At 48.8% G+C, this 20,003-nt stretch overlaps 1 protein-coding gene across 1 annotated transcript in view; it reads right to left on the reverse strand.

The window, feature by feature from the left end:
- The window catches only part of hsf2bp (heat shock transcription factor 2 binding protein), a 116,492-nt gene that overhangs the window by 96,341 nt on the left and 148 nt on the right, over positions 1 to 20,003 (reverse strand). The window contains exon 2 of the mRNA XM_063050163.1: positions 19,604 to 19,885. Coding sequence (XP_062906233.1) covers positions 19,604 to 19,885 — 282 coding nt within the window. The remainder of the gene's footprint in view (positions 1 to 19,603; positions 19,886 to 20,003) is intronic.

Genomic DNA, 20,003 nt, shown 5'->3' on the forward strand with positions numbered 1-20,003 from the left:
TATGTGGTAGTGGTGGCAACCATGGCTGTATTTCTCCTGGCTCTCTTCTGCTGTCTTCTGGTTGTTCTTTCCATCTCCAGAATACGAACCCCGTCCCTACACAGCTGTCGCCAAGTGGTACAGTCAGCAGCAACCTCCTCCAGGTCCTCGGGTCTGATCTTGCACTTCCTTAAAGCATTCTTCATCTGACCCTTATAGCGCTTCTTCAGCCTTCCAGCTGAACATCGACCATGATGTAGCTGGCTGTATAACACTCTGCGGGGTAACCGACATGGGGGCATCCTTATCACATGCCCCAGCCACTGCAGCTGGCGCTGGGTGATCATGGCCTCAATACTTCTGCAGTTGGTCTTTACGAGTATTTCGGTGTGAGGCAACCACTCATGCCAGGTAATTCCCAGGATGCGCTGGAGGCAGCTTACGTAGATGCGCTCCAAGGACTTGATGTGACGGCTGTAGGTTACCCAAGCTTCACAGCTATAAAGGAGGGTGGTGACACAGACCGCTTGGTATACGGCGACCTTTGTGGAGGAACGAAGGCTCCTGTTCTGAAAGACTCTACGCTGAAGTCTCCCAAAGGCAGCTGACGCCTGTTTAATGTGGCTCTGGATGTCATTGTCAATGCCGCTATCCTCAGAGAGAATGCTCCCCAGATATTTGAAAGATAGCACTACTGACAGCTTTTCATCACCAACAGTGAAGGCAGGTAGAGTGGGTGGGACACTAGTACTCCATTGGCAAACCACTTCTGTCTTGGTGGTATTGACAGTCAGCCCCATCCTGCTGTATGCTCTCACTGCCACAGCAAGGACAGTCTGAAAATCCTCTGGAGTATGGGCCACAAGAGCACAGTCGTCTGCATACTGCAGCTCCAGGACCCACTCCCTACGGAGTTTGGTGGTTGCGTGGAGCCTCCTGATGTCAAAGAGGTTGCCATCTAATCTGACGTCCACTAACACGCCGCTGCTGTCTTCAATCTCAGGTCAGGTCACTCATCTGGGTGCTACTGGTACCACATAACCCAGTACTACCTATCGCATGGTCGGGTGGTCGGTGACTAAACCGGCTCCCCCACCAGGCTTGCCTGGTGAGGAGGGTGGCTGGACACCCTGCAGGACGAAAAACAAGGCCTGTCAAAGGGCGGATAAACCCTCTCGTAGGGTCGATGGCCATCTAGCAAACACGTGCCGTGAAGCGCAGAAAGGGCATCCCTTGCATCGAAGCTTGGTCTGGCCATTCACCGCAACAGAACTTCCCCCAGCCGTCTTGGACCCCACCATGCTGCTGGATCCGGGAGGGGATGTCGAGAGGGTGGGTCTGGACCTGTGCAACCCCCTACTCACCTAAAATCCACTCACACACACGCTGTTCCTTTCTGAGGAGTGGGGTAACCACTCCAGGACGCACATATCAAACCCCACTACCTGACTGAAAGGAACCATCATCATCCTATGGGATGGATAGCCAGAGAGAGAGTCTTCAATCTCGTTGTGGAGAAGCTTGGTGACACATGAGAGGAAGATGTTAAAGAGCACTGGCGCTAGTACACACCCCTGCCTCACCCCTGTGCATACAAGGAAGGGCTCGGACTCTTGTCCTCCTACGATCAACTGAGCAGTCATCCCATCGTGGAACTGGCAGAGGATGTTAACAAATTTATTGGGACAGCCAAAACTGAGGAGGACATTCCATAAGAGCTCCCTTTGCACAGTGTCGAATGCTTTGGAGAGGTGAGCAAAGGCTATAAACAGGTCCTGATGTTGCTCCCGGTACTTTTTCTGAAACTGTCGGGCTGTAAAGATCATGTCGATCGTGCTCCTGTTCTTCCTAAATCCACACTGCGATTCAGGCAGCATTAACTCAGTGATGTTGCTAATGAGTCTGTAAAGCATCACCTTAGCCAGGACCTTTCCAGCAACAGAAAGGAGTGATATGCCCCTACTATTGCCACAGATGGCCTTGTCACCCTCGTTCTTATAAATGACAACGATGTTTGCATTTCTCCATTGCTGTGGGATGTTCTCATCAGTCTAGGCCTTGGTGATGCACTGGTAGAGGGTGCGCATACACATGTACCCTCCGTTCTTCAGTAACTCAGCAAGGATATTGTCAGTGCTAGGGGACATGTTGTTCTTAAGGGAATGGACAGCTGATTCCACCGAGATGCAACACAGAGCGTCATTCCTGCCCGTGGCCATCAAACTTTACAACTCCTCCCTTGGAGGGTCCGACACCCTGAGCCAATAGGCTGGTCTTGGACTTATTTTTCTGGCATAATTTACATATTACTATTTAACTATTTATGATTTTTTACTATTTATTATTTATGGTGCAACTGTAATGAAAACCAATTTCCCCCAGGATCAATAAGGTATGACTATGACTATGACTATGATAGAACCTCCTAGAAGGTTGGTGGTAGACTGAGGTCGTGGATAGGAGGAAGTTCAGGCAGTTCGTCCAGGATAGTGGGGTCTGAGTCAGAGTCCTGATTAAGCAGGGTGTTAAAATGCTCAGCCCACCTCAGCAAAATGGTATTCTGATTCTTCAGAAGTGTTAGACCACCTGCCGTTTTCAGGGGAGTAACGCATTGATTTATTGGGCCGTAGCTGGTTTTGACAGCATTGTAAAAATTATGTATGTCATTATTATTGGCAAAGGACTGGATTTCATGTGCCTTTTCAGTCCACCACTCATTTTGTATGGCCCGTATTGCCTTTTGCACTTTCCTCCGAGCTGCCTGCCAATGCTGCCTGATGGTGGTGGATGAAGGGTTGTCTAAAGTTGCTCGGTGTGCTTTGTGCAAGTCCTTAAGCAAGTTGTGGATGGTGTCTGAGTTATCGTCAAACCAGTCTTGGTGGTTCCTGCTCTTATGGCCGATGGATTGGGCCGCTGCCTCATAGAGCGCAGAGGTGATATAGGTCCACTGTTGTTCCATGGTATTTTCTGAGCTCAGACAAGGTTCCAGCTCCCTTAGTTTCTCAGCTAGGATGCGTCGAGACTCACTCCTTGCTTCTGTGTTTCTCAGGCGGTTGCAATTTAGCCGCTTTTTATTGGGTTTTTGCAGCCGCAAGGGGGGAGGCACTTTCTTATGGAGTTTGGCCACAATCATACGGTGGTCAGTCCAGCACTCTGCACCTCTCATGGTACGGGTGATAAGAACATCCTTGATGTCACTACATTTCACAATGATGAAGTCGATCATGTGCCAATGTTTAGAGGAAGGGTGCATCCACGAGGTCTTATATTTTGCCTTCTGCTGGAAGATGGTGTTGGTTATGGTAAGGTTATGCTCAGAGCAAAGAGTAAGTAGCCTCATGCCATTTGCATTCACCTTGCCAATACCATGCCGACCTAGCACTCCACTCCATATCCTGTTGTTCTGTCCCCACCATAGCGTTGAAGTCCCCAAGCAAAAGGATTTTATCATTCTTAGGGATCCAGCAAACAGCTTCATCCAATAAAAGCCTTCCTTGGCCTCATTCTCAGATGGCAAAGTTGGTGCATAGGCACTGGCATAACATTTCTTTGCCAGGGGGATACGGAGGGTCATTAGTCTTTCACTAATGCCAACAGGTGTTTCTGTGAGACTTGGTAGAAAGGTGTTCTTGATGGCCAAGCCTACTCCGTAGAGATGTTGTCCACCTAGGGGGAAACCTTTCCAGAAGAAGATGTAACCCATCCCTTCCTCTGTTACAGAACCTTCATCCCGGAGCCTTGTCTCACTCAGGGCAGCAATGTCGATGTTGTAGCACCTCAGCTCAGCAGCGATTAAGGCTGTTCTCCGGTGAGGTCTGTCAGAGATGCCATACGAGTCCAGGAGAGTCCTTACATTCCATGTTGCCAGTTTTAGGTTGTATTGTTTCTTATTTCGACCGCAGTAGTGGAATAACCCAATCGGCGCGGTAACCTATCCAGGTGAGTGATTGAATGAGCAATTTTTAGGCCACCTTTTCTAGGCCCTTCCCCAATTGGGGTGAGCAGTGCGGTCCCTAAATAGGGCTGCTCAGTCACACAGGGGTCTGCTGAAAACAGCTGCCACTCAGTCCCAGCTGCTAGCAACCAAATACCCTGTGCCGCTGCTGTGCAGGGTTCTGACGAGCAGCTCCCAGTCCATTCGTACCTGCTCCTGTTGCCAGATAGCCCATCGCCGTCAGACTTCAACCATATGTAAGGTCCAGGTATTGTTCACCATGATCAGAGGTGGAGACCTGCGCAAGGAAGATTTTAAAGTGCCACAGGGGGTTCACCATCCCCAGTAGCACTATCTTGACCATGATCAGGTAAATCCTGGTGGCAAGGGTGATCCCAGGACAAGCAGTCCCACATCTTGGCTGCAGGAGGCTGCTGGGTCCCTGGTCTGTTAAGGCCCGCCTATTGTGCGCCGCCAGCGCATTGCTTTTCTGTCAGAGTGTGCTCCCTTAGCCTCGTCTCAACAGACTTACCACATGGCAGTGGGGCTATTTGTCCATAGCTGGGACAGTGGTTGACAGGCGCCAGGGCGTGTCCACACAGTGGTGGGCCTGCACGCCACATCTCTGGGGCCCACTGCTGCTGCGAGATCCCCTGTAGTTTAGCCTGTGACTGTAAGATACCCAGTTTCCATGTGTGGCCCCGAGGAGGCACTGCAGGAGTCTTGGTGGTGGAGAGGCTCTGTACTGGCAGAAGGAGGCTTACACACTCGGCTCCTCTTTTCACCCTCTATAAGGAGGCTAGCCAGTGGCAATAGCTGTAAGCAGAGAGTAGCAAGCAGAGAGCACTATGCGGTATACAGCATGCAGCATGCACTAACTACAAGCACTACTACACTACTACACTAGACGCTTCACACGCACCCTGTGAGCAAATACTCCCACCCACACACATACAGAGAGTAGAGCAGTGGGCTAAGCACACACCCCTGAGGTGTGCCAGTGTTGATTGTCTGCAAAGAGAATATGTTATCACCAATCTGCACAGACTGTAGTTTTCCATTTAGGAAGTCAAGGATCCAATTACAGAGGGAGGTACAGAGGCCTGGGTTCTGTAACTTCTCAATCAGGATTGTGGGAATGATGGTGTTAAATGCTGAGCTATAGTCGATGAACAGCATCCTGACGTAGGTGTCTGTGTTGCCCAAGTGGTCTAAAGCTGTGTGAAGAGCCATGGAGATTGTGTCTGCCGTTGACCTATTGTGGTGATAGGCAAATTGCAATGGGTCCAGGTCCTTGCTGAGGCAGGAATTCAGTCTAGTCATAACCAACCTCTCAAAGCATTTCACTGTCGATGTGAGTGCTACAGGGCGATAGTCGTTAATGCAGCCCACATTATCCTTCTTAGGCACTGGTATAATTGTTGCAAGTGGGACCTTCTGCCCATAGCAGTGAGAAGTTGAAAATGTCCTTGAATACTCCTGCTAGTTGTTTGGCACAGGTTTTCAGAGCCTTACCAGGTACTCCATCGGGTCCTTCCGCCTTGTGAGAGTTCACTCTCTTTAAAGACAGTCTAACATCAGCTTCTGAGACGGAGATCAGAGGGTCATCATGTGCAGCAGGGATCTTCACAGCTGTAGTTGTATTCTCCCTTTCAAAGTGGGCATAGAGGGCATTGAGTTCATCTGGTAGTGAAGCATCACTGCCATTCATGCTATTGGGTTTCGCTTTGTAGGAAGTAATGTCTTGCAGTCCCTGTCAGAGTTGCTGTGCATCTGATATCGCCTCCAACCTTGTTCCAAATTGTCCCTTCACCCTTCCCAGCTCTCCAACTCACAACTGATGCACCGGTTATAGCCGAGTTCCCGCCAAGCTTTCCCCTTTTAAACTTCACTCCTGGACCTGTGCGCCACCTCTGCTCTCGGAGCTCCCCAACTCACGATTGGAGTGCCGGTTATCAGTTGGTTAAGTGAGTGGGCAAGGGTAACTGGCACACCAGTCGTGTGTTAGAGAGCAGGGAAGGTTCAGACATAACAGGGAGACACTGCCTTGTGGAGCGGTTATCAACAGAGTGGTCTGAGTCCGAGTGGTAGGGCTTCAGCGAGGTAAGTCGATAAGTGGGCTTTGTTTTCTCCTTGCGTTTTTGAGGAATAGAGAGCACGTCTGTAGGGTTAGTACTTTGCTCTGGATGTCAGATGTGGGAATCCTGGGAATCTTCCAGTCTCCCAGATGGCCACACCTGTACCAGGTGCACCGAGATACAGCTCCTGAGAGACCGTGTTAGGGATCTGGAGCTGTGGCTCGATGACCGACACCTTACTAGGGAGAGTGAACAGGAGATAGAGGAACTACAGGGAGTCAGTCACCCCGAGGCTGCAGGAGTTAGATAAGTGGGTAACTGTCAGGGAAGGGATGGGAAGAGCTCAGGTAGTAGAGAGTACCCCTGTGGCGATCCCCCTCAGTAATCGTTATCTCATTTTGGATGCTGTTGTGGGGGGGGGGGGGTGACCTGACAGAGGATGACCACGGTGATCGGGTCTCTGACACTGAGACTGGGTCCAATGTTCAGAAGGGAGAGAAGAAAATGAGGAATGTGGTAGTCATAGGGGATTCCATAGTGAGGGGAACAGACAGGAGGTTCTGTCAGCCTGATAGAGATACCTACATGGTGTGTTGCCTGCATCCCAGGTGCCAGGGTACAGGATGTCTCGGATCGGATGCAGAGTATTCTGAAGGGAGAGGGTGAACAGTCAGAAGTCTTGCTACACGTTGGTACCCTGACATAGGTAGAAAAAAGGAGGAGGTCCTGAAGACAGAATTCAGGGAGTTAGGTAGGAAGCTGAAAAGCAGGACCTCCAGGGTAGTAATCTCAGGATTGCTGCCTGTGCCACGTGCTAACGAGTGCAAGAATAGCATGATCAGGCACATTAATGCATGGTTGAGAGACTAGCGCGGGTAGAGCATTTGCTGGTCGGCAGATTACAGATAGTGGGAATAAAGTGATCCTATTCTGGCTGGCTGCCAATTACCAGTGGAGTTCCACAGGGGTCGGTGTTGGGAACACTGCTTTTTACGATTGTAAGGGGGTTTCGTCTTTTATGTTACTGCGAAGGATAATTAAAATGGCTTCTTTGTTATGTTATAATCGGGAATGCTTCTTTGTTATGTTAAACGCTGAGAAAGCTTTGCGCTTGCAGCTTGTTGTGGGTGAGGGGTGATAAGAGGATGTTATGAACCAATTGGGATAGTTGTTATGACTTTGGTGTATCTGGAAGATTTGTATGCGCGGGGTTTTGGGGCAGAAGGCGGGAGAGAGAGACAGAGGATGGACCAGGTGCTGTGAGTCCGCTAACGGGGTCGGACCCTGAGGCGAGGAGAGGAGATGGAGACGGACTCGTGTGGAGCGTCTGGTTGACCACCGTTGTTGTCCCAGGCGGCCGGTCGAGGTGGTCTGAGGGGTCGCAGGGTGAAGAAGGAGGGTCCCGAGTTCCAACTGTGCGCAAAGGGATTGAACTTTGATAAGTGTGGCGCCTTTTATTTTCCTTTTATATTTTATTCTCTATTAATTATATAGTCCAGTAATATCTAAACTGTAAAACATTTAATCGTATCTGGTGTATTGTCTGTTATTTGGGCGGGGTGGGGTACATCACACAGCATCCACACAAACTAATTACCCAGTTTGGCAGGGCCGAGGGCTGTTTTCCTAGATGACAGCGAGCCGAGCGACCCTGAGGGTGGCCAGGGGGTTACACGATGTATGTCAATGATTTGGACTATGGGATTAATCGATTTGCGGGCAAATTTGCTGCCGATACAAAGGTAGGTGGAGGAGAGGATAGTGTTGAGGAAACAGAGAACCTGCAGAGAGATTTAGATAGTTCAGGGGAATGGGCAAATAAGTGGCAAATGAAATACGTTGTTGGAAATTGTATGGTCATCATGCACTTTGGTGGAAGAAATAAATGGGCAGATTATTATTTAGATGGGGAGAGAATTCAAAATGCAAAGATGCAAAGGGACTTGGGAGTCCTTGTGCAGGACACCCTAAAGGTTAACCTCCAGGTTGAGTTGGTGGTAAAGAAGGCAAATGCAATGTTGGCATTTATTTCAAGAGGTATAGAATATAAAAGCAGGGATGTGATGGTGAGAATCTATAAGGCACTTGTGACACCACACTTCGAGTATTGTGTGCAGTTTTGGGCTCCTTATTTTAGAAAGGATATACTGACATTGGAGAGGGTTCAGAGAAAATTCACAAGAATGATTCCAGGAATGAAAGGGTTACTGTATGAGGAACGTCTGGCAGCTCTTGGGCTGTATTCCCTGGAGTTCAGGAGAATGAGGGGGGATCTCATAGAAACATTCCGAATGTTAAAAGGCCTGAACTGATTAGATATGGCAAAGTCATTTCCCATGGTAGGGGATTCTAGGACAAGAGGGCACAACTTCAGGCTTGAAGGACGTCCATTTTGAATAGAGATGTGGAGAAATTACTTTAGTCAGACAGTGGTAAATCTATGGAATTTGTTGCCACGAGTGGCTGTGGAAGCCAAGTCATTGGGTGTATTTAAGGCAGAGATAGATAGGTTCTTGATTAGCCAGGGCATCAAGGGGTATGGGGAGAAGGCAGGGGAGTGGAAATGACTGGATGAAGTAGATCAGCCCATGATTGAATGGTGGAGCAGACTCGATGGGTTGAATGGCCTACTTCTGCTCCTATATCTTATGGTCTTATGGTCTTAAAATGTAACAAGAACATCGAGACCCAAACTCCCCCCCATGTACAAAATGTAACAAGAATATCGACCCACAAATCCCCCTCCCTGTACAACAATGAACAAGAACATCGACACCCAAACCCCATCCCCATACAAAACATAACAAGAATATTGACCCTGAAACCCCCAATCCATACAAAACACAGCAAGAATTTCAACCCCCAAACCGCCCCCCCTGCAAAACATACCAAGAATATCGATCCCCGAATTCCATCCCTGTACAAACTGCAACACGAACATCGACCCCCAAATCGCCCGCCCCTGTAGAAAACATTAAAAAATTGAGCCCAAACCCACTTCCCCATACAAAAGGTAATGTGGACATCGACCCCAAACCCCTTCCCTCACACAAAATGTAACAAGACCATCGACCCCTCCCCCAAACCCCCTCCCCTGTAGGAATTGTAACAACATCGATCCACAATCACAACCTCCCTGCATAAAGTTAAACCAACGTTGACTCCCAAACACGCCTCCCTCATAAAAAATGTAACCAGAATATTGAACCCCAAACCATCCGGCCCCGTACAAAAGGCAACAAGAATTTCAACCCCCAAATCCCCCGCCTATACAAAACTTAACAAGAACATCTTCCACAATCCCCCCTCCCCATACAAAAAGCAACAAGAATATCGACACTCAAACATCCCTCCCCCGTGCAAAATGTAACCATCTATCAACCCCCAAATCGCCCTCCCCGTACTTAACATAAATATAACATCAATCCCCAAAACCCCCTCCCCATTGAAAATAACACCGTATAACACCTCTCCTCCATACAGAATGTAACAAGAACATCGTCCCTCACCCTCTCCTCCCCTCCCCTCCCCATACAAAATGTAACAAGAACATCGTCCCTCACCCTCCCCTCCCCTCCCCATACAAAATGTAACAAGAACATCGTCCCTCACCCTCCCCTCCCCTCCCCATACAAAATGTAACAAGAACATCGTCCCTCACTCTCCCCTCCCTGTACAAAATTTGATGAGCGTGTCGACCTCCTCCCCTCCCCCAGAAAACATAACAACATCGACCCTCAAAAACCTCTCCCTGTACAAAACCTAAATATAACATTGACCTTCCCAAAGCCCCCTTCCCTGAACAAAACTTAACAAGACATTGGACTCCCAAACCCCCTCCCACTTACGAAACGTAACAACAATATCGATTCTCAAACACCCCTCCCTGTACAAAACCTAACTAAACCATCGACCCTGAAATCCCCCTCCCCTTACAAAACGTAGCAAGAACATCAACCTCCAAACTCTCCTACCCAGCACACAATGCAACAAATACCGACCGATAAATATCCCTCTCCTACCCTGTACAAAACATAACACGAATTTTGGCACTGAAACCTCTCCCTCCCCCACACAAAACATAACAAGAACCTCGACCTCCAAACCGCCCTACCCTGAACAAAACGCAAGAGCATTGGCCCTGAAATCCCCCTCTGACTGCAAAAGAAAACTAGTAAAAATGCAACAATGCCAGCGACCCCCTTCATTCCCTCCTCCCCCCCACAAAAACCGCAGCCCTTTATTTCCATTATGAACAAACCAAACGCACTCGCCTTACACTGACATCATTATGTCAGAGACCATTTCTTAAAGTAAACACAACACCTCAATGTCAGTGTTTGTGAATGATGTGGAACAGTTTCCGATATGGACAATATGGGTCATCTGTCACCCATTACATTATGCTACAAGACTATTGAATGGTTCTCTATCACTATAGCTGAACTCTTTGACCTCACCACATGGAAAAGGGGAGGTGCAACGAGACCTGGGTGTCGTTATACACCAGTCATTGAAAGTGGGCATGCAGGTACAGCAGGCAGTGAAAAAGGCGAATGGTATGCTGGCATTTATAGCGAGAGAATTCGAGTACAGGAGCAGGGAGGTACTACTGCAGTTGTACAAGGCGTTGGTGAGACCACACCTGGAGTATTGTGTGCAGTTTTGGTCCCCTAATCTGAGGAAAGACATTCTTGCCGTAGAGGGAGTACAAAGAAAGTTCACCAGATTGATTCCTGGGATGGCAGGACTTTCATATGATGAAAGACTGGATCGACTAGGCTTATACTCTCTGGAATTTAGAAGATTGAGGGGGGATCTTATTGAAATGTATAGAATCCTAAAGGGATTGGACAGGCTAGATGCAGGAAGATTGTTCCCGATGTTGGGGAAGTCCAGAACGAGGGGTCACAGTTTGAGGATAAAGGAGAAGCCTTTTAGGTCCGAGATGAGGAAAAACTTCTTCACATAGAGAGTGGTGAATCTGTGGAATTCTCTGCCACAGGAAACAGTTGAGGACAGTTCATTGGCTATATTTAAGAAGGAGTTAGATATGGCCCTTGTGGCTAAAGGGATCAGGGGGTATGGGGGGAAGGCTGGTACAGGGTTCTGAGTTGAATGATCAGCCATGATCATACTGACTGGCAGTGCAGGCTCGAAGGGCCGAATGGCCTACTCCTGCACCTATTTTCTATGTTTCTATGTTTCTACAGCCTACCTCATTATGACCTTGCACCTTATTGTTTATCTGCACTGCACTTTCTCTGTAGCTGTTACACTTTGTTCCGCATTCTGTTATTGTTTTGCCTTGTTCTATCTTAATGCACTGTGTAAGCACTGTACCTCCTTCCTGTTGGTAACAATGAGAAGAGAGCATGTCCTGGGTGGTGGGGGTCCTTAATGATGGACGCTGCTCTTCCAAGGCACTGCTCCTTGAAGATGTCTTGGATACTATGGAGGCTAGTGCCCATAACGGAGCTGACTAATTTTACAACTCTCTGCAGCTTACTTCGATCCTGTGCAGTAGCCCCTACCCCCACCAGACAGTGCTGCAGCCAGTTAGAATGCTCTCCATGGTACATCTGTAGAAGTTTGCGTTTGTTTTAGGTGACGTTCCAAATTTCCTCAGACTCCTCATTATAGCCACTGTTTGTCTTCTTTGTGACTGCATCGATATGTTGGGACCAGGTTAGGTCCTCAGAGATATAAAAACACAGGAACTTGAAATTGCTCACTCTCTCTATGTCTGATCCTTCTTGGTGTGAGGTGTCACATTTTGGGAAGACAAATCAGGGTAGCCCTTTTACAGTGAGCAGACAGGGCCTGGGGAAGTGTTGTAGAACTAGGGACCCAGACAGGCCCTGGGGAAGTGTAGAACAGAGGGACCCAGACAGGCCCCAGGGAAGTGTTGTAGAACAGAGGGGCTCAGACAGACCCCGGGGAAGTGTTGTAGAACAGAGGGACCCAGACAGGCACTGGGGAAGTGTTGTAGAACAGAGAGGCCCTGGGGAAGTGTTACATAGAAACATAGAAACATAGAAAATAGGTGCAGGAGTAGGCCATTCGGCCCTTCGAGCCTGCACCGCCATTTATTATGATCATGGCTGATCATCCAACTCAGAACCCAGCCTTCCCTCCATACCCCCTGACCCCTGTAGCCACAAGGGCCATATCTAACTTCCTTTTAAACATAGCTAATGAACTGGCCTCAACAGTTTGCTGTGGCAGAGAATTCCACAGATTCACCACTCTCTGTGTGAAGAAGTTTTTCCTAACCTCGGTCCTAAAAGGCTTCCCCTCTATCCTCAAACTGTGACCCCTCGTTCTAGACCTCCCCAACATCGGGAACAATCTTCCTGCATCTAGCCTGTCCAATCCCTTTAGGATCTTATACGTTTCAATCAGATCCCCCCTCAATCTTCTAAATTCCAACGAGTACAAGCCCAGTTCATCCAGTCTTTCTTCATATGAAAGACCTGCCATCCCAGGAATCAATCTGGTGAACCTTCTTTGTACTCCCTCTATGGCAAAGATGTCTTTCCTCAGATTAGGGGACCAAAACTGCACACAATACTCCAGGTGTGGTCTCACCAAGGCCTTGTACAACTGCAGTAGTACCTCCCTGCTCCTGTACTCGAATCCTCTCGCTATAAATGCCAGCATACCGTTCGCCTTTTTCACCGCCTGCTGTACCTGCATGCCCACTTTCAATGACTGGTGTATAATGACACCCAGGTCTCGTTGCACCTCCCCTTTTCCTAATCGGCCACCATTCAGATAATAATCTGTTTTCCTATTTTTGCCACCAAAGTGGATAACTTCACATTTATCCACATTAAATTGCATCTGCCATGAGTTTGCCCACTCACCCAACCTATCCAAGTCACCCTGCATCCTCTTAGCATCCTCCTCACTGCTAACACTGCCACCCAGCTTCGTGTCATCCGCAAACTTGGAGATGCTGCATTTAATTCCCTCATCCAAGTCATTAATATATATTGTAAACAACTGGGGTCCCAGCACTGAGCCTTGCGGTACCCCACTAGTCACCGCCTGCCATTCTGAAAAGGTCCCGTTTATTCCCACTCTTTGCTTCCTGTCTGCTAACCAATTCTCCACCCACACCAATACCTTACCCCCAATACCGTGTGCTTTAAGTTTGCACACTAATCTCCTATGTGGGACCTTGTCAAAAGCCTTTTGAAAATCCAAATATACCACATCCACTGGTTCTCCCCTATCCACTCTACTAGTTACATCCTCAAAAAATTCTATGAGATTCGTCAGACATGATTTTCCTTTCACAAATCCATGCTGACTTTGTCCGATCATTTCACCGCTTTCCAAATGTGCTGTTATCACATCCTTGATAACTGACTCCAGCAGTTTCCCCACCACCGACGTTAGGCTAACCGGCCTATAATTCCCCGGTTTCTCTCTCCCTCCTTTTTTAAAAAGTGGGGTTACATTAGCCACCCTCCAATCCTCAGGAACTAGTCCAGAATCTAACGAGTTTTGAAAAATTATCACTAATGCATCCACTATTTCTTGGGCCACTTCCTTAAGCACTCTGGGATGCAGACCATCTGGCCCTGGGGATTTATCTGCCTTCAATCCCTTCAATTTACCTAACACCACTTCCCTACTAACATGTATTTCGCTCAGTTCCTCCATCTCACTGGACCCTCTGTCCCTTACTATTTCTGGAAGATTATTTATGTCCTCCTTAGTGAAGACAGAACCAAAGTAATTATTCAATTGGTCTGCCATGTCCTTGCTCCCCATAATCAATTCACCTGTTTCTGTTTGCAGGGGACCTACATTTGTCTTTATCAGTCTTTTCCTTTTTACATATCTATAAAAGCTTTTACAGTCCGTTTTTATGTTCTCTGCCAGTTTTCTCTCATAATCTTTTTTCCCCTTCCTAATTAAGCCCTTTGTCCTCCTCTGTTGAACTCTGAATTTCTCCCAGTCCTCAGGTGAGCCACTTTCTCTGGCTAATCTGTATGCTACTTCTTTGGAATTGATACTATCCCTAATTTCTCTTGTCAGCCACGGGTGCACTACCTTCCTTGATTTATTCTTTTGCCAAACTGGGATGAACAATTGTTGTAGTTCATCCATGCAACCTTTAAATGCCTGCCATTGCATATCCACCGTCAATCCTTGAAGTGTCATTTGCCAGTCTATCTTAGCTAATTCATGTCTCATACCTTCAAAGTTACCCCTCTTTAAGTTCAGAACCTTTGTTTCTGAATTAACTACGTCACTCTCCATGTTAATGAAGAATTCCACCATATTATGGTCACTCTTACCCAAGGGGCCTCTCACGACAAGATCGCTAATGCGTGTTGTAGAACAGAGGGACCCAGACAGGGCCTGGGGAAGTGTTGTAGAACAGAGGGACCCAGAGAGGCCCTGGGGAAGTGTTGTAGAACAGAGGGACCCAGACAGGCCCCAGGGAAGTGTTGTAGAACAGAGAAGCACAGACAGGCCCTGGGGAAGTGTTGTAGTACAGAGGGGCCCAGACAGGCACTGGGGAAGTGTTGTAGAACAGAGAGGCCCAGACAGGCCCTGGGGAAGTGTTGTAGAACAGAGGGACCCAGAGAGGCCCTGGGGAAGTGTTGTAGAACAGAGGGACCCAGACAGGGCCTGGGGAAGTGTTGTAGTACAGAGGGGCCCAGACAGGCCCTGGGGAAGTGTTGTAGAACAGAGAGGCACAGACAGGCCCTGGGGAAGTGTTGTAGAACAGAGGGACCCAGACAGGCCCTGGGGAAGTGTTGTAGAACAGAGGGACCCAGAGAAGCCCTGGGGAAGTGTTGTAGAACAGAGAGGCCCAGAGAGGCCCTGGGGAAGTGTTGTAGAACAGAGGGATCCAGAGAGGCCCTGGGGAAGTGTTGTAGAACAGAGGGATCCAGACAGGCCCTGGGGAAGTGTTGTAGAACAGAGGGATCCAGACAGGCCCCGGGGAAGTGTTGTAGAACAGAGAGGCCCAGAGAGGCCCTGGGGAAGTGTTGTAGAACAGAGGGATCCAGAGAGGCCCTGGGGAAGTGTTGTAGAACAGAGGGATCCAGACAGGCCCTGGGGAAGTGTTGTAGAACAGAGAGGCACAGACAGGCCCTGGGGAAGTGTTGTAGAACAGAGGGGCTCAGACAGACCCCGGGGAAGTGTTGTAGAACAGAGGGACCCAGAGAGGCCCTGGGGAAGTGTTGTAGAACAGAGGGGCTCAGACAGACCCCGGGGAAGTGTTGTAGAACAGAGGGGCACAGACAGGCCCCGGGGAAGTGTTGTAGAACAGAGAAGCACAGACAGGCCCTGGGGAAGTGTTGTAGTACAGAGGGGCCCAGACAGGCACTGGGGAAGTGTTGTAGAACAGAGAGGCCCAGAGAGGCCCTGGGGAAGTGTTGTAGAACAGAGGGGCTCAGACAGGCCCCGGAGAAGTGTTGTAGAACAGAGGGGCTCAGACAGACCCCGGGGAAGTGTTGTAGAACAAAGGGACCCAGAGAAGCCCTGGGGAAGTGTTGTAGAACCGAGGGGCTCAGACAGACCCCGGGGAAGTGTTGTAGAACAGAGGGACCCAGAGAAGCCCTGGGGAAGTGTTGTAGAACAGAGGGACCCAGAGAGGCCCTGGGGAAGTGTTGTAGAACAGAGAGGCACAGACAGGCCCTGGGGAAGTGTTGTAGAACAGAGAGGCACAGACAGGCCCTGGGGAAGTGTTGTAGAACAGAGGAACCCAGACAGGGCCTGGGGAAGTGTTGTAGAACAGAGGGACCCAGAGAAGCCCTGGGGATGTGTTGTAGAACAGAGAGGCACAGGCAGGCCCTGGGGAAGTGTTGTAGAACAGAGGGACCCAGCCAGGCCCTGGGGAAGTGTTGTAGAACAGAGAGGCACAGGCAGGCCCTGGGGAAGTGTTGTAGAACAGAGGGACCCAGACAGGCCCCGGGGAAGTGTTGTAGAACAGAGGGACTCAGACAGGCCCCGGAGAAGTGTTGTAGAACAGAGGGACTCAGACAGACCCCGGGGAAGTGTTGTAGAACAGAGGGACCCAGACAGGCCCTGGGGAAGTGTTGTAGAACAGAGGGACCCAGAGAGGCCCTGGGGAAGTGTTGTAGAACAGAGGGACCCAGAGAGGCCCTGGGGAAGTGTTGTAGAACAGAGGAACCCAGACAGGGCCTGGGGAAGTGTTGTAGAACAGAGAGGCACAGACAGGGGTACGGGTACATGGTTCCCTGAAAGCGGCACAAAGATAGACAGGATGAAGGGGTCCTTATGCAGGGCTCCCTAAAGGTTTACTTGTAGGTTGAGTCGGTGGTAAGGAATGTTAGCATTCATTTCAAGAGGACTAGTTGAGGCTTTATAGTTTGGTCAGACTGCATTTGGAGTACAGTGAGCAGTTTGGAGCCCCTTATCTAAGAAAGGATGTGGTGGCATTGGACAGAGTCCAGAGGAAGTTCTCAAGAATGATCCTGGGAATGAAAGGGTTAAAGTATGAGGAGCATTTCATAGCTCTCAGCCTGCACTCACTGGAGATTAGAAGAATGAGAGGGAGATCTCATTAAAACCCATCCAACATTGAAAGGCCTCGACAGAGTGGACATGGAGAGGATCTTTCTAATAGTGGGGGAGTCTTGGACCAGAGACCACAGTATCAGAATAGAAGGACATCCCTTTAGACAAAGGTGAGGAGACATTTCTTTAGCCAGAAGGTGGCGAAGCTGTGGAATTCCTTGCCATAGATGCCTGTGGAGGCCAAGTATTTTATAGTGGGGTTGATGCTTCTTGATCAGTCAGGTAATTAAAGGTTATGGGTAGAAGACAGGAGAATGGGGTTGAGAGGGACAATAGATCAGCATGATGGAATGTCAGAGCAGACTCGATGGGCTGGATGGTCTAATTCTGCTCCTATGTCTTATGGTCTTATGGTAATGATCTGATCTGTATGAACAGTACGTAAGACAAGCTTTTCACTGTATCTCGGTAAATGTCACAAGAATAAACCAATTGCAATGTCATAGCAGAGATAGAGGAAATAGCAGAGGTACTTAATGAGGACTTTACTTCAGTACCCACTATGGAAAAGGATCCTGGCAATTGTAGGGATGAGTTTCCTTTCTGCTGCCTCCCACCCTTCTTAAATAGCGGAGTAACATTTGCAATTTTCCGATCAACCGGTACAATGCCAGAATCTATTGGTTCTAGAAAGATCTTCATTAATGCCTCTGCAATCTCTCCAGCTACTTCCTTCAGAACTCGAGGGTGCATTCCATCAGGTCCAGGAGATTTATCCACCCTCAGACCATTAAGCTTCCTGAGCACCTTTTCAGTCGTAATTTTCTCTGCACAAACTTCACTTCCCCGACATTCTTGAATGTCCGGTATACTGCAGATGTCTTCCGCTGTGAAGATGCAAAATACGCATTCAGTTCCTCTGCCATCTCTGCATCTCTCATTAAAATACAAATGGTTTGTATCTTCAGTGTCATTTTCTATTGGTCCTATATCTACCTGCGACTCTCTTTTACCCTCTATATACTTAAAAAAGACGTAGGCAAATTGGAAGAATGGGCAAAAAAAGTGGCAGATGGAATACAGTGTTGGGAAATGTATGATAATACATTTTTGGTAAAAGAAACAATAGTGCAGACTATTACCTAAATGGGGAGAAGGTTCAAACATTAGAGGTGCAAAGGGTCTTGGGAATTCTCATGAAGACTCCTAGCAGGTTAATTTACAGGTTGAGTCTGAGGTGAAGAAGGCAAATATAATGTTGGCCCTTATTTGAAAGGGAATAAAATATGAAAATAAGGAAGATAATGTTGAGTTTTTATAGGGCACTAGTCAGGCTACACTTGGAGTGTTGGAGTCAACAGTTTTGGGCTGCATATTTCAGAAAAGATGCATTGTCATTAGAGAGAGTCCAGAATGAAGGGGTTGACGTATGAGGAGCGTTTGGCAGATTTGGCCCTGAACTCGCTGGAATTTAGAAGAATTCGGGGGGCGGGGGGGGGTGGTGGGATCTCATTGAAACCTACCAAATGTTGAAAGGACTAGATAGGGTGGATGTGGAGAGGATGTTTCCTATGGTGGGGGTATCCAGAACTAGAGGGCACAGCTTCAAAGTTGAAGGATGACCTTTTAGAACAGAGGTCAGGAAGAAATCTTTTAGCTAGAGAGTAGTGAATCTGTGGAATGCTGTCCCAGAGACTGTGATAGAGGTCAAGTCAGTGGGGAAATTTAAGGCGGAAGTTGATAGTTTCCTGATCAGTCAGATCATCAAAGGACATGGCGAAAAAGCAGGTGTGTGGGGTTGAGTGAGATCTGGGATCAGCCGTGATGGAATGCTGGAGCAGACTCGATGGGCTGAATGGCCTCATTCTGCTCCTCTGTCTCCTGGTCTCATGGAACTGCTGAGTTGAGTTTCTCTAGCACTCATTCTTTCTCCCAGATTCCAGCACTACAAGAATCTCGTGTCTTCACCAATTTCCTCTTGTGCTTCCCATGGCAACCTGGATTAGCTCAGAAATCCGAGGAGGAATAGTGACAGCAGCTGGAGAATGCGGGGTAATTTGCCCATGCCCATGCCCCAGCCCCTATAATGTCCCAGTTGTTGGTAAATGGGAGGGGTATAATTTTGCTCTGGCACCCATCATACCATGGTTGTCAGAGAATGGAGATAATTTTGTTCAATAGTGCCCCAGTTATGGGTGAAATGGGTTAATGTTGCCCTGGCTCCTTTAATACCCCAGATGCTGGCGAATGGGTTAATTTTGCCTTGGCCCCTAGAATACCCCAGATGCTGAAGAATGGGTAAATTTTGCCATGGAGCCTATAATACCCCAGATGCTAGAGAATGGCTTAATTTTGCCCTGGCCCCTATAATACCCCAGTTGCTGGAGGATGGTTTAACTTTGCCTTGGCCCCTAGAATACCCCAGTTGCTGTAGAATAGAGGGTAATTTTTCCCTGGCTCTTATAAATATCACAGATGCTGGATAATGGGGGTTAATTTTGCCCTGGCCATTATAATACCCCAGATGCTGGAGAATAGAGGGTTAATTTTGCCCTGGCTGCTTTAATACTCCAAATGCTGGAGAATAGAGGGTAATTTTGACCTGGCCCTTATAATACCACAGATGCTGGCGAATACGGTGTGATTTTGCCCTGGCTCCTATAATACCCGGGATGCTGGATAATGGGTTAATTTTGCCGTGGCTGGTATAAGACCCCAGATGCTGGAGAATGGAGGGTAATTTTGTCCTGGACCCAATAAAACCCCAGATGCTGGAGAATGGGGGGCAATTTTCCCCTTGCCCCTATAATACCCCAGAGGCTGGAAAATAGAGGGTGTAGTCACGCTGATACACAACGAGTGAAGCAACGCACTGAGTCAAGCAGGGTCTGGTTGAACTGTTTACTGTTTCAATTCGCGCGCGCTTAAGTGCCCCTCCCAGCATCCCCTGCTCTTTGCGGGGTGGAAGTGACGTCGGCTTCCGGGCCGAGGTCTGCCCCGCACTCAGAGCCCTCTCGGTTGCCGCTGGCTGCGGACTCGCCCGCGACTGCTGGAGCCGGTTCGCTTGCCACTTGGGCGAGCCGCCACATGACCCCCCCCCCACCGAACTGGCGCTAGGAGGGGCAGAGCCCACAGCCTGCACACTGTCAGTTCTTTTAGGTGACTGGCCTCGTCGTTGTGGGGGTGACACCGCAACCAGACGTTCAAGGTCTAGATGCACCGGTTTGAGACAGTCAATGGTAAAAGTCTCTTCACGACCGCCGATGTTGAGAACGCAGGTCGTCCCATTATGGCGCACCACCTTGTAGGGCCCTTCGTATGGTCGCTGCAGGGGTGGTCTGTGCACGCCTCGGCGAATGAAAACATACCTGCTCTGTTGTAGGTCCTTGGGCACGAAAGAGGGTGTTGTTCCGTGATGGGACATCGGGACTGGGGCAAGGGTTCCAAGCCGCTCCCGGAGTTTAGTTAAGACCGCTGTAGGTGTGTCCTCCTGGCCACGGGGT

This window comes from Mobula hypostoma, chromosome 6 (genome assembly GCF_963921235.1).
Source record: "Mobula hypostoma chromosome 6, sMobHyp1.1, whole genome shotgun sequence".
In the NCBI taxonomy this organism is placed as follows: Eukaryota; Metazoa; Chordata; class Chondrichthyes; order Myliobatiformes; family Myliobatidae; genus Mobula; species Mobula hypostoma.